The sequence below is a fragment of the Galeopterus variegatus genome, unplaced genomic scaffold (genome assembly GCF_000696425.1).
Source record: "Galeopterus variegatus unplaced genomic scaffold, G_variegatus-3.0.2 Scaffold12068, whole genome shotgun sequence".
Classification (NCBI taxonomy): Eukaryota; Metazoa; Chordata; class Mammalia; order Dermoptera; family Cynocephalidae; genus Galeopterus; species Galeopterus variegatus.
In genome coordinates, this window is record NW_007738179.1 from 12,052 (window position 1) to 23,433 (window position 11,382).

The following is an 11,382-nucleotide window of genomic DNA, read 5'->3' on the forward strand; positions in this document are numbered from 1 at the left end:
ATCTTTTTATGTTGGGTTTTTTTCCTCCTTTTTTCCTTCTTCTGAATTTATGAAACATTTTTATTCTATTTTTCCTTCTATTAGCTTGCTGAAGATGCACTCTTTTATATTGTTGATGTTGTTATTAACACTGTAGAGATTACAACATGCATCCTTGCATCAATATACTATAATACAAATTGTTACTTCACTTCCCTAAAAATGCTAGAAACCTAGAACACTTTAACTCCTTTAACCTCCTCCTGACTTTTACATTATTGTGGCAATGAATTTAACTCTAGATGTAATTTAACCCCACAGGACATGATTATTATTATTTTGTACAGTCAATAGGAATTTATATTCACCCACATATTTACCCTTTTCATTGCTCTTTATTCCTTAAGTTCATAATTCTATCTGAGGTCATATTTTAAGTTTTTTTAGTGTAGATCTGCTTATCACAGTTTTTGTTTGCTTGAAAACTTTTTTTTTTTTCTTATTTCTAAAGTATATTTTCACTGGGTATAGAACTCTAGATTGGCAATTATTTTCTTTCAACATCTTAAGATGTCATTCCATTACCTTCTGTCATTTTTATGGATGGGCTGTCAGTATTATTGTTGCTGTTTTGAAGGTAATGTATTTTTTTTTTCTCTCTTCTCTTTGGTCTTTAGTATGACATGCCTGGGTATGGTGTTCTTTGTATTTATTCTGATTTGGGGTTTGCAGAAATTATTGAATATGTATATTATCTTTCATCAGATTGGAAAATCCTCAGCCATTATTTCTTCGAATACTCTGCTGCCTCATTCTCTCTCTCTCTCTTACCTCTTCTTCAGGAACTCTTTTTTTAAAAGTTAGAACTTCCATTGTGTCCCACATATCTATTTCTGCTTCAGTTTGGATATGCTCTATCAACCTGTTTTTCAGTTTGCTAACCCTGTCTTCTGCTATGTCAAATACAGGCTTAACAAAACCTACTAATTTAGTTCTTATTTCAGGTATTGCATTTTCACTTTTAAAATTTCTACTTAATTGGGGGGGCTAGCCGGTTAACTCACTCAGTAGAGTGTGGTGCTGATAACACCAAAGTCAAAGGTTTGGATCACTGTACCATCCAGCCACAAAAAAAAAATCTACTTAATTCCTCTTTTCATATATAAATTCTTAATTCTTAAATTCTTAATTATTTCTTTATGGCTCACTATATGGTCTATTTCACGTTGTTTTCAGTCATATCATCTGTCTCTTGGAATGCCTAGTAACTTTTTTAATGTAAAACATTTTATATAAAAAATTAGAGACTTTAGATGGCTATAATCCAGCAGAGAGGGTTTACCCTTTCCTCTGCTAGGCAGAGAGAGTAGAGAACTAATCACTTTAGTTTAATCAGGAAGTAAGTTGAATCAAAGCTGACTTGAAGTTTCTGTAAGGCTCACTCTGCTCCTGATTCACCTCTAATCTTAGGGCTTATTTGCTGGGATCTCTTTTCTGCCTTTGCTCCTCCACATGTTGAAACTATGGAAATTCTGTTTTGAATTTAGGAGGGTTTTTTTTAGCTTTTCAGCCTCCTGCTCCATACCATCTCAGAATGAGAACATGAAATCCAATAGGAGGAGGTTAAGCAGAAAAGAAAGAGATTGCTCCACTCTGAACTTCAGGGAAGCTTGGCTATGAAGAGGGCAGACAAAGAGGTAGTTGGAGGAGAATGTGTAGTCAGGAGGGGGTTTTGAGAGAGAGAGCCAGAAACTTGCGAGGATGGTATCATTACTGATATGTTAGGAAGTTTGGGGTAGAGAAAACTAGTGTCAGGTGCTAAAGCCTTTGGTAAATAAATGAAGGGAAGTGGCCAAGAAGCCAGCAGGTGATAGGAACAAGGAGGGGCAGCTGGCGGCTAGACAGAACCTGGGGTATGTGAAGTCTAGGAAAATAGAAACAGCCTCTACATGAGGCTTCAGAGGACAAGAGTTTTTAATTAGAGCAAGAAAGTAAAGGGAGATGTCAAAGATGATGATGACTAGAGAAGAAATCTACTTCAGCAGAGAGCAGGAGTGGGCAGAATCTAGAGTTCCATTCTGTATGTGTTAGGTTGAGATCACCAACAGATGAGCGAATTCTAGAGTCATCAAAGTATAGAGGGTTACTAGAAACATGGTATTGGATGAGCTTGTCCAGTGAAAGGACGTAGAAAGAGAGAAGCGGTTCCAAGATGAAGGCCTGGGACATGCCAACATTTAGAAGTCAGGATGAAGAAGGGAAGCCAGGAAGTTGGAGGCCAAATGAAGAATGTGCTTCTAGAAGAGAATAGTTAACCATGTGGAATCTTGTTGAAATGTCAAGTAAGAGAAGTATCACAAAGTGATCAAGACAGAAACTTGGTGGGAATGTTAAGGAGAGGTGGACACTAGACAGTTCTTTAGAGATAGTTTGACCAGTGGATCCTTTCCCACAGATCAGAAAGGCTAGAACATGGTTAATTGAAATTGAAATTTCAGAAATTATATTGACAGGGAATATACATCATGGCGGCTGAGGTGGGGAGGAGGAAAAGATAATTGGAACAAAAATGAAACTGAGAAAGCAGGGCTTTGGACGAGTCATCCACATGGGTTTGAAGGCACTAAACCTGGTAACAAAGTCAGTGGTAGAGAAGTGACGGTGAGCCATGTGTCAACATCTTTAGTGAACAAAAGAAGTAACTTAGGACATTGGCCAATGACAAGAAGAGCAGGGGCCCTAGCCTAGTGGTATGGACATTACAGAACAGAGTTTTTGAACTTATAGAACTATACTATAAGAAGAAGAAACAGCTTCATTTGACTGGGCCACAAGAGAAGCTACATCCTCAGGACATAGCAGAGTTTCAGCTGCTACAGTTAAAAAAGAGTCTGTCTTATGCTATCGTCTGAATCCCTGAGGCTCCAGTTGAAGGATGTACAAGACAGAGGCTCAGAGTAGAATAAAGAGAGAGAAAGGTGATAACAGGTGATCTCAAAGCTCACCTTAGATAACCCGGGGGAAGGGCCAACTCACAAGAATCCAGGCACAGAGCAGCCTGGGGAAGGATGTTGAAGGTCCAAGAGGCCCACAGTGCTGCCAGAAGGAGTGAAGGAACCCTGGAGCTGGTTCCTAAGTAGAAAACTTAAAGCCTCAGTGTTCTGGCTTTTGCCACGTTGGTCTAGGTCCCTTTAAGTAAAACATGCAAGAAATGTTGTTTTTAAAAAGGAGAACGTTATTGACCATCAATTTTATGCCTCTGAGGACAAAGCCAGAGGGCCGTTTCTGCCCTGGGTTCCCAAAAAGGATCATTGGCAAGGCCCGTAGGCTAGCTCTCCCCTCACCCAGGAGTGATGTCCAAGCACACGAAGCCTCAAAATGACCAAGTCAGCTTCCGCAACAGTGATGACCAACTTGTCACTATTTTTTTTTCAAGTCCATAGGTGTGGACCCTCTGCCAGCCAAGCTGTCCTATGACAAGTCGCATGACCAAGTGTGGGTCCTGAGCTGGGGGGATGTGCACAAGTCCCAACCAAGCCTTCAGGTATGTTGAGCACATGGAGGCTGATAGCCACTCCACAGAAAGAAGACTCTCTCCCTATAAAATAAATGTCTCTAGGTGGCTCATCACATTTATCCAAATTATGTCCATTAAGGTTCAAGGATAGAATAGGAAACAGCCTCAGGCCAACACTCCCCTAAGGCAATTAACAGGGTATCTTCAGCCAGGCCTGTTGTTAAAGACAGTGATACTGACAATGGATAGGATTCTGATGTTGTGACAACCAGAATGTGGTGCCCAGTCTCCAACCAGCCCCACCCCATAATACCTGACTCTCCTGAGCCAGTAGCTTCTGTGGTGAAACAGAATGAGGCCCTGAGGTCCAGGCAGTTAGAAGGGAGGCAGACAGGGCTTTCTTCAGCTTGGGCGGGGCAGGCTGGAGAATATTGTTGAAGCTGGCCAATAAAGCAGCAGCAACAGCAGCAGCAATGATGCCATAAGCGAAAGCACAGCTACTAAGTGCCCACAGTGTGCCAGGGTACAGAAAAGTTAAATTACGTGCCTATGGCCCAGTCCAGGCAATGTGGCTCTGGAGCCCACAGATTCAGCCACTGGGCTGCACTGCCTCCTGGAAAGAGCTGAGGCTCTGGAGATCCGTGTGATTTCTTCCTCCATCGGCCAGGGAATGTCAACAGCAACCCTGCATGGAGTATGCCTGTCCCAGCCTTTCTCATCAGGGAGCCACAAGAGGGATTAAGCATTACAAAAAGTAATCGAATGCCTGTTTTCCCAATTCTCTCAAAGAGGTACATAGAACTATTCTAGATGCACAGAAGAGAAGTTAATTCATTACATACAATGGATGCCTTGGACGTTATGGTTTAATTCTCTCTCCGAACCCCAGCTGAGAAGGGCTACAAATGGAGCCAAGACCACCCTATTCCCAAGACTGGTAAGAGACCAGGAGGACCAAGGTCTGGGGAAGCTTCCTCCTGGGGACTGACTACCTACCTACCCCTGCACTGCCGGACCAGGGAGAAGACTGTACTTCACTTCCCATAAACTGAGACTGTTGTCACTCAAGGGACACCACCAACCAGTCTTGGGCCCAATAAACTGACAAAAATAATAACAACCCATCAGAGAGCCTAGGAGTCATAATAAAGGTCACTCGGAACAGAGTATCAGCCCCGAGACATAGAGCTGCCAGGAAGACCATAGCAAATACTAAGAAAGCACTTAAGGAAATTCCAAGGGAGGGGCCACCAGAAAAAGATCTTGGGGTGGGGTGGGGGCTAAAAATGAATGAAAATGATTCCCAGTTTAAAACTGCAGTAAAGAAGGTGAAAATGGTAGCCTGAAAGATAAAGAGCAAGAAAATCTCTCTCAAATCACAGAGCAAACATGTGAAGAGATTGAGACCTGAAGTGGGAACAATAGAAGTTTAGAAAGAAAAGGTAACAGTTGGAAAGGAGTCAAACGTTAAGTAAGTTTGGAAGAAATTTTTCACGTTGAGGAAACTTAATCGTGTCGATTGAAAGGGATCTACACATTTCAGGCTAGATTGATGAGAAATGACACATATCTGCCCTTATTGATAAAATTCTGGAATTTCAAGAATAAAGGGAAAATCTTACAAGTTTTAGGACAGAAAAAAGAAGTTGCCTATACATGAAAAACCGATCAGATTGTCATCGGACTTCTCACCTGCAATAGCAGCTGGAAGACCATGGACTCGCATCTACATGCTACCAAGATAAAAGGGCTGAAAACCCAAGAGTCCCGTTTCCAGCCAAGACATCACTTACCTGTCAGGACAAAAGATGTAAGGGTATGCAAGAACTCGGGCAGCAAACACGCGTGCCCCATCTGAGGAAAAATACTGGACAAACACAAGATGAACCCGATCAGAGACATCGAGATGGAGAAAGAGGGAGAGGAGATGTGGTAAGTAATGAATCAAGAGAGGAAGATCTAAAATTGAAAGTAAAATGAATGAAAAGAGACTATCTGGAAATGTATAATAAGTGCTAAGTAAGGATATTTGAATTAGGAGAGACACACTAAAAAGAATTCTGATACTAAGCCGTAACTAAAGATAAATCATTTCAGTAAAAATAAAAGCAGGGAGTGAAGGCAGAAGGAAGGAGTAAAAATACTCAAAAATCTCACTTTACTGGGATAAGAGAGGATGTTGTTTGAAATTAGTTGAGAAGTGAGTATCTCATTACTCCAAATGTGGCAAACTGAATTCTCCTCTCAAAAGCAGAGATGATTAGATTGAGCTTAAAAAAAAAAAGGAAACAAAAGTAGCACCAACTTTATAAGAAACACACATAAAACAAAGTAAGAATAAAAGATTTAATTTAAATGGGTGAGACTAATGATGATAGGTAAACAAAAAGATATATACGACTGGTAATATTAATATTAGTCAAGGTAGAACTTAAGTTAAAATCAGTAAACGTCCCATTGAGAGAGATTATGTGATGATGAACAGCGAATATACATCAAACAACATAACTGATCCATAAAACAAGAGTGACTGAAAATACAAAAACTTGATTTAAAATGTACTTAAATTGTACATACGAAGGACACAAAATAATGACAGGAAAACTGAATAATACAAAGAACACAGTTTAATATATATATATATAGAAAAACTTTCATCTGTCAAACAGAATTTTTTTTCATATGTCTACAAATATAAAAGTGTATCACTAATTACAAAAAAAAAAACTTTAAAATTTTTGTAAAAGTAGATTTATAGGCTACATTATCTGATAATGAAGAAAACATTCCCAGATAGCTATTGGATCAAAGAGGAAATTAAAAGGGAAATTATAAATTGTCTCAAATACAATGAAAAAGAGACTATTTTACATCAAAACCTATGGGACACAGAGAAATCCATACCTAAGGAAGGTTTGTAGCTTACTGAGTTCAGAAATTAGAAAAAGAACAGAGTGACTAGCAAAAAGGAATTAATAAAGACAAACTAATAGAAAACAAAGCAAAAAAAGAATACATAGAAAAATGGATTAATTCCTCACAATCCAGATAACAAAAAAAGAGAACAAAATAGACAAAATGAGAAAGGGAATCCCACTGCAGGTACAGAAGGGTGAAAAGAATCAGGAAATACTACTATACTGTTGCAACTCTGGGGCGGCAAATTTTTTTAAAAGTTGGGGGGAAACTTGAAATAGAGCAATTACCATAGAAGATTTTTTTTATTTTATTTTATTTTATTTTTTTTTTTTTGTCTTTTTGTCTTTTTCTGTGTCCGGCAACGGATCGCAACCCTCAGTGTTGCCCCCGTACCGGACCGGGGACCGGCAACGGGATTGCAACCCTCAGCGTTGCTCCCGCGCCTCGCTCAGCCAGTGAGCGGGAACCGGTCTGTATGTGGGATCCGAACCCTCGGGCGGGAGCGCTGCCGCGCTTCCCAAGCGGCGCACTATCCAGTGCGCCACCGGGCCGGCCCCAGAAGATTTTTTTTTTTTTTTAAAGAGTAAAGATCTATTGTAGAAAAATGTACAACTGAGTTTTATCGAGTGATCAAAATATAGATAATTCAAACATTATTTGAACTATCCTAAGCCATAGAGAAAAATATAGCTCCTTAGTTTGTTTAAAGAGCTAGTATAATTATAAAAACTGATTATGAATACAGAAGCAAAATTCTAAACATATTATTAGAAATAGAGTCCAGCAGTGCATCTAAATGCTCAAGCAGAGAACACATGCCCAGGATGCAATGATGGTTCAACTCTCAGGAAACCAGGCAACATTATTCATAACACCAACAAATTAACAGAGAAAAAATGTAGAATGTTTTCAGTAAATGCTGAAAAGGCATTTAATTAAATACAGCAGATATTCTTAACAAAAAGCCTAAATATAGAAGGAAATTCCTTAAATATAATAAAGACTATTTCCCCAAAACCAATAGCAAATCTTTGCCTAAACAACAAAACACTAAGAGCATTTTAACGTGATGAGAAATTGGACCATGATGCCCATCATCACCATAATTGGAAAGTCTAGGAAATGCATTATCACACATATGCAATGAAATAATTTGAATAAGCCTACCTTCATCACTGTGGGCTAGGGTTAAGGAAACCAGTACTGTATTTGCAAAAGCTGCTTCTGGAAGAGTCAACTGGCATAGCCTTTCTGGTGAGCAATTTGGAAATGTGAACCAAAAGCCTCAAAAGAGTAATTTTTGATTCAGCAACTTGACTTCTCAGAATTTTTCCAAAGTCCATAATCATGGATGTGGACAAAGATTCATCTGCAACATTATGTGTTATTGAATTATTTATATTTGCAAAACATTAAAAATAATATCCTAATATTTCTAAATGTGCAACACTAGAGGATTTGTTAAACAACCTTTGCTGTGATGACATGAAGGTATTTCTATAAATAAGGCTCATTCCACTAAGGCCCTCCCCCAGCAACTAGTTTCTGAACATTTGGCATCTACCTAAATTCTGCCCGGTACTATCTTGCTCACTCTTTCCCAGGCCCAGCTTTTAACTGCTGCTCAGCCTGTCCGACTGGATACCTTGTTGCCCTCCCCTCCAGTGTCACCTCTCAGCTGGCTTTGTCCACCCCTCTGAGGGAGATGCCTAGCCTTCCTATCCCCACCCTGACAACCAACTGACATATCCTGATATTCAGCTATAGCTGTGTACCTCCTGAACTAAGCCCATAGAGCCTGCAAATTCAGGGGCCTGATGGTTACCTCTGGGGCACTTATGGACCCAGCTTTGTGCTAGGACACAAGAAAAGGCAAAGAAGGAACTTGTGACTCAGAAAGGCGAGGCTGACAAGCCCACATCAATTCAATGGCCCATGATGCTACATTTGATGAAGTAACCCCTGAATATAGGGTGTCAGAGTGGTGAAGCGTGCATGACACTGACCGATGACAGCCTGTAATTTTCCATCTCTACTGTAAGCTAAAATGACAGGCCTGATATCAAGCAATGATTGCATGGCTTCTTGGAATTCTTTAGCATTTTCCCTCAGACTCTCTAAGATCTAGAGATATTTTCTTAATGCTTAGTGGATATTTTCTTAATGCTTAGTTCTATGAGTTTTTTCCCTATGGACTTGCCATAGAAATATCAATTGGCCATCTTAAGAAAAATCACAGGAAAATAACCTAATGCATCTTTAGAACTTCTCCAAGTCATAATCACAGCGTGCATCATCGCAATCCAGGATTCTGCCTGCCCACCCCCAGAGAGAAGCACGATCAAAAGAAACTCAAACCTCAACCCCTCCTAAAGAGGCAGGCCAGGTGCTATTCATTTGGGTCATAATAGTAAAAGGCAGAAGGCAATCCTATTCCTGGAAGATAAAAGCAGCCATAGCTCCAAGCCATGTGAGTTACCAGCCCCCACCAGAAACTGCCCTCATGCTGCAGGCCCAGCCCTGGGCTGCAGAAATCTGGACCCTTTCTCCTGCACACACACAGCCACAATCTCATGACCAGGGAAAGTGTCTCACCTCCCTGTCCAGGAGTCCAGCATCTGCCTCCTGTACTGCCCAGAGGGTCTAGGCTTGTCCGTGGGGCCCTTGTGCCCAAACTGCCCATAAGCTAGCCAGGCCCCTCATGTGGCTGCAGTTCTGCTACTTTCTGGTCAATGGCCTAGAACGTGAAGGCAATGAGCCTGTGCAGAAGGCAGGGGGACTTGGGCTGTCTGGCTCGGGCCTCAGTAGGTGACGGTGGGCTACCTAGCCTGACCACAAGGCCATTATGGCAGGGCCTCTAGGCCTCTCATCCTGTCTAAGCTCACACACCACCGGCTCTGTTCTGAACTGCCAGCATGCCCTTCCTCTGACACAGATACAGCATGGACACACAGCAGGGAATGGTTCTCATCACCTCCTGCCCAGTCCAGAGGGGAGAAAGCACTACCTCCGGGGAAACAGAAGGAGCTGTGCTTGGTCACTACCAATCTGTGCAAAGCACAGGGCCTAATTGTTGACTTTTCACAGCAAGTCCCCTTTGTGAAACCAGAACCTCTCCCCGGCATTCTAACAGCAAGACGTCTAACTAACATGACCAGCATCTCTGAATGGCATGCCTGCAGGACTCCTTCTTTCTCTAGTCAATTCTGAAGTCACAACTCTCAGAGAACACCTCTGTGAACAGCGCATGACAGAGATATCCAACAAAAATGGCCCAGGCACCTGGCATCAAAGAAAAATAAATTCCCAGTAAACAATTCCACCATCTAACATTTTCATTATTAAAAGCTCTCTCCCTCTTTCCCTAGGGTGCCATAGGTATTGAAAAGGTGGGATTCTCCGTTGGAGGAGGAGGTTGTCTTTGAGCAATCAGAGGGATGTTTCAGTTCTGGGACCTCCCTCAGAAACCCACCACCATCCCCCAGGTCCCCATTCTGTTGTCGTGCACACGCAGTGACTAACAAAGTGCTGTACAGACGGGACTGACCAAAAAGGAGCGAGCACTTGGGGACTCACTCCCATCTCACCACTTCTCCTCCCAGGAAGGATGGGTCCCTGCCTGTGATGTGCCCGAGCAGCACCCACTTTGCTCCTGCCCCTTCCTGGAAACTGGGGTTCATCAGTCCTCTGTCTCCCAAGCAGCCTCTCTGCTGGGGGTCTCCACCTGAACATACAGATGTCTCTGGGTTTCAACCCTGGATGGGCCCTCACAAGAATTCCCGCTCTGTGTTGTAGGTGATCACAGAAGCCAGCGCCAGCCAAGGTCAGCACCTCATCCGCACACCCTTTGCAGGAGTGGATGATTTCTTCATTCCCCCAACCAACCTCATCATCAACCACATCAGGTGAGACTGGCTGAGATGCCTCTAAGGTACCCATGCTCCTGCTCAGCCCTGCATCGGGCAGCTTTGCCTGGGGTGGGACCTGCTCCTTTCTCTATCTCCCCCACTCCTCCTGGGCTGGCTTTGGACCCCATCAGGAAAGAGCAGAGAAATAGACCCATCTCTAGTAAAGCAAACCCAGAGCATAATCCTCATTGCACAGGGTCAGTGACTCTGTTATAGTTAAGGAAGGTGCTTGGTTCCTAATACCCTCAGGTGCCCAATAAAGTAGGAAGGCTCATACTCAAGTTGAGAACGACAGCCAAAAGTGGGAGGAAAATGACAGTGGTTCATAGAGCACCCTCTACTTGCCAGACAAAAAAATCTAGTGGAGGTGGTTTTGACCCCTATTTTATAGATGAGGATACTGAGGATCAGAGAAGTTAAGACACTGACCAACGTCACACAGCCAGGAATTGGCAGTCATACTAAATGCATAGCCAAGTCTCTTTTAGTGCCCCATCCTGCCTCATTCCCAGCTAACTACAGTTGATGGCTCCTCTGGGAGTCTCCAGAGCACCTGTGCAGAGGGCCCACAAAGAGACAAGTCCTCCCGATCACCATGGTTTGCTACCATCCCAAATAACAACCTAATAGTAATAGCCATGGCCTCAACTACATACCTCATCCCAGCCTAGCTATTCCCCCATATTCCTCCATATTCATTTCAGAGAACTCCTGGAATTTTCTGTAATCTTACCTTAACCAGAAGACTAAGCCTGCCCTCTAAATCTTCAATATACCAAATGTTGTCTTGCGGCTCTATTTATGCCTTTCTGTAATCTGACATCAAGCACCTTTCTCCAGGAAGAAATGATTCATTTTTGCAAGCTGATGCTGGAGACTCATCCTTACCCTTGCCCAAGGAAGAAAATAACCACTTTACGAAGCCCTCACTGCAGAGTGCCTGGGGAAGAGCCTCTGAGATTGCATTAAATGGAGAAACCCTGACAATGAAGCCGATTGCAGCTGGGAGTTGTGCAAACTCAGTGGCTCTGCAGTGGGGGGGGGGGGGGGGGGGTTTTT

General features: G+C 42.4%; 1 protein-coding gene across 1 annotated transcript in view; it reads left to right on the plus strand.

Moving 5' to 3' along the window:
- Positions 1–2,504: 2,504 nt before the first annotated feature.
- Positions 2,505–11,382, plus strand: part of LOC103610929 (follistatin-related protein 4-like) — a 12,561-nt gene continuing 3,683 nt past the window's right edge. The window contains exons 1-3 of the mRNA XM_008594987.1: positions 2,505–2,516; positions 3,416–3,523; positions 10,211–10,320. Of these exons, the coding sequence (XP_008593209.1) occupies positions 2,505–2,516; positions 3,416–3,523; positions 10,211–10,320 (230 nt within the window). The remainder of the gene's footprint in view (positions 2,517–3,415; positions 3,524–10,210; positions 10,321–11,382) is intronic.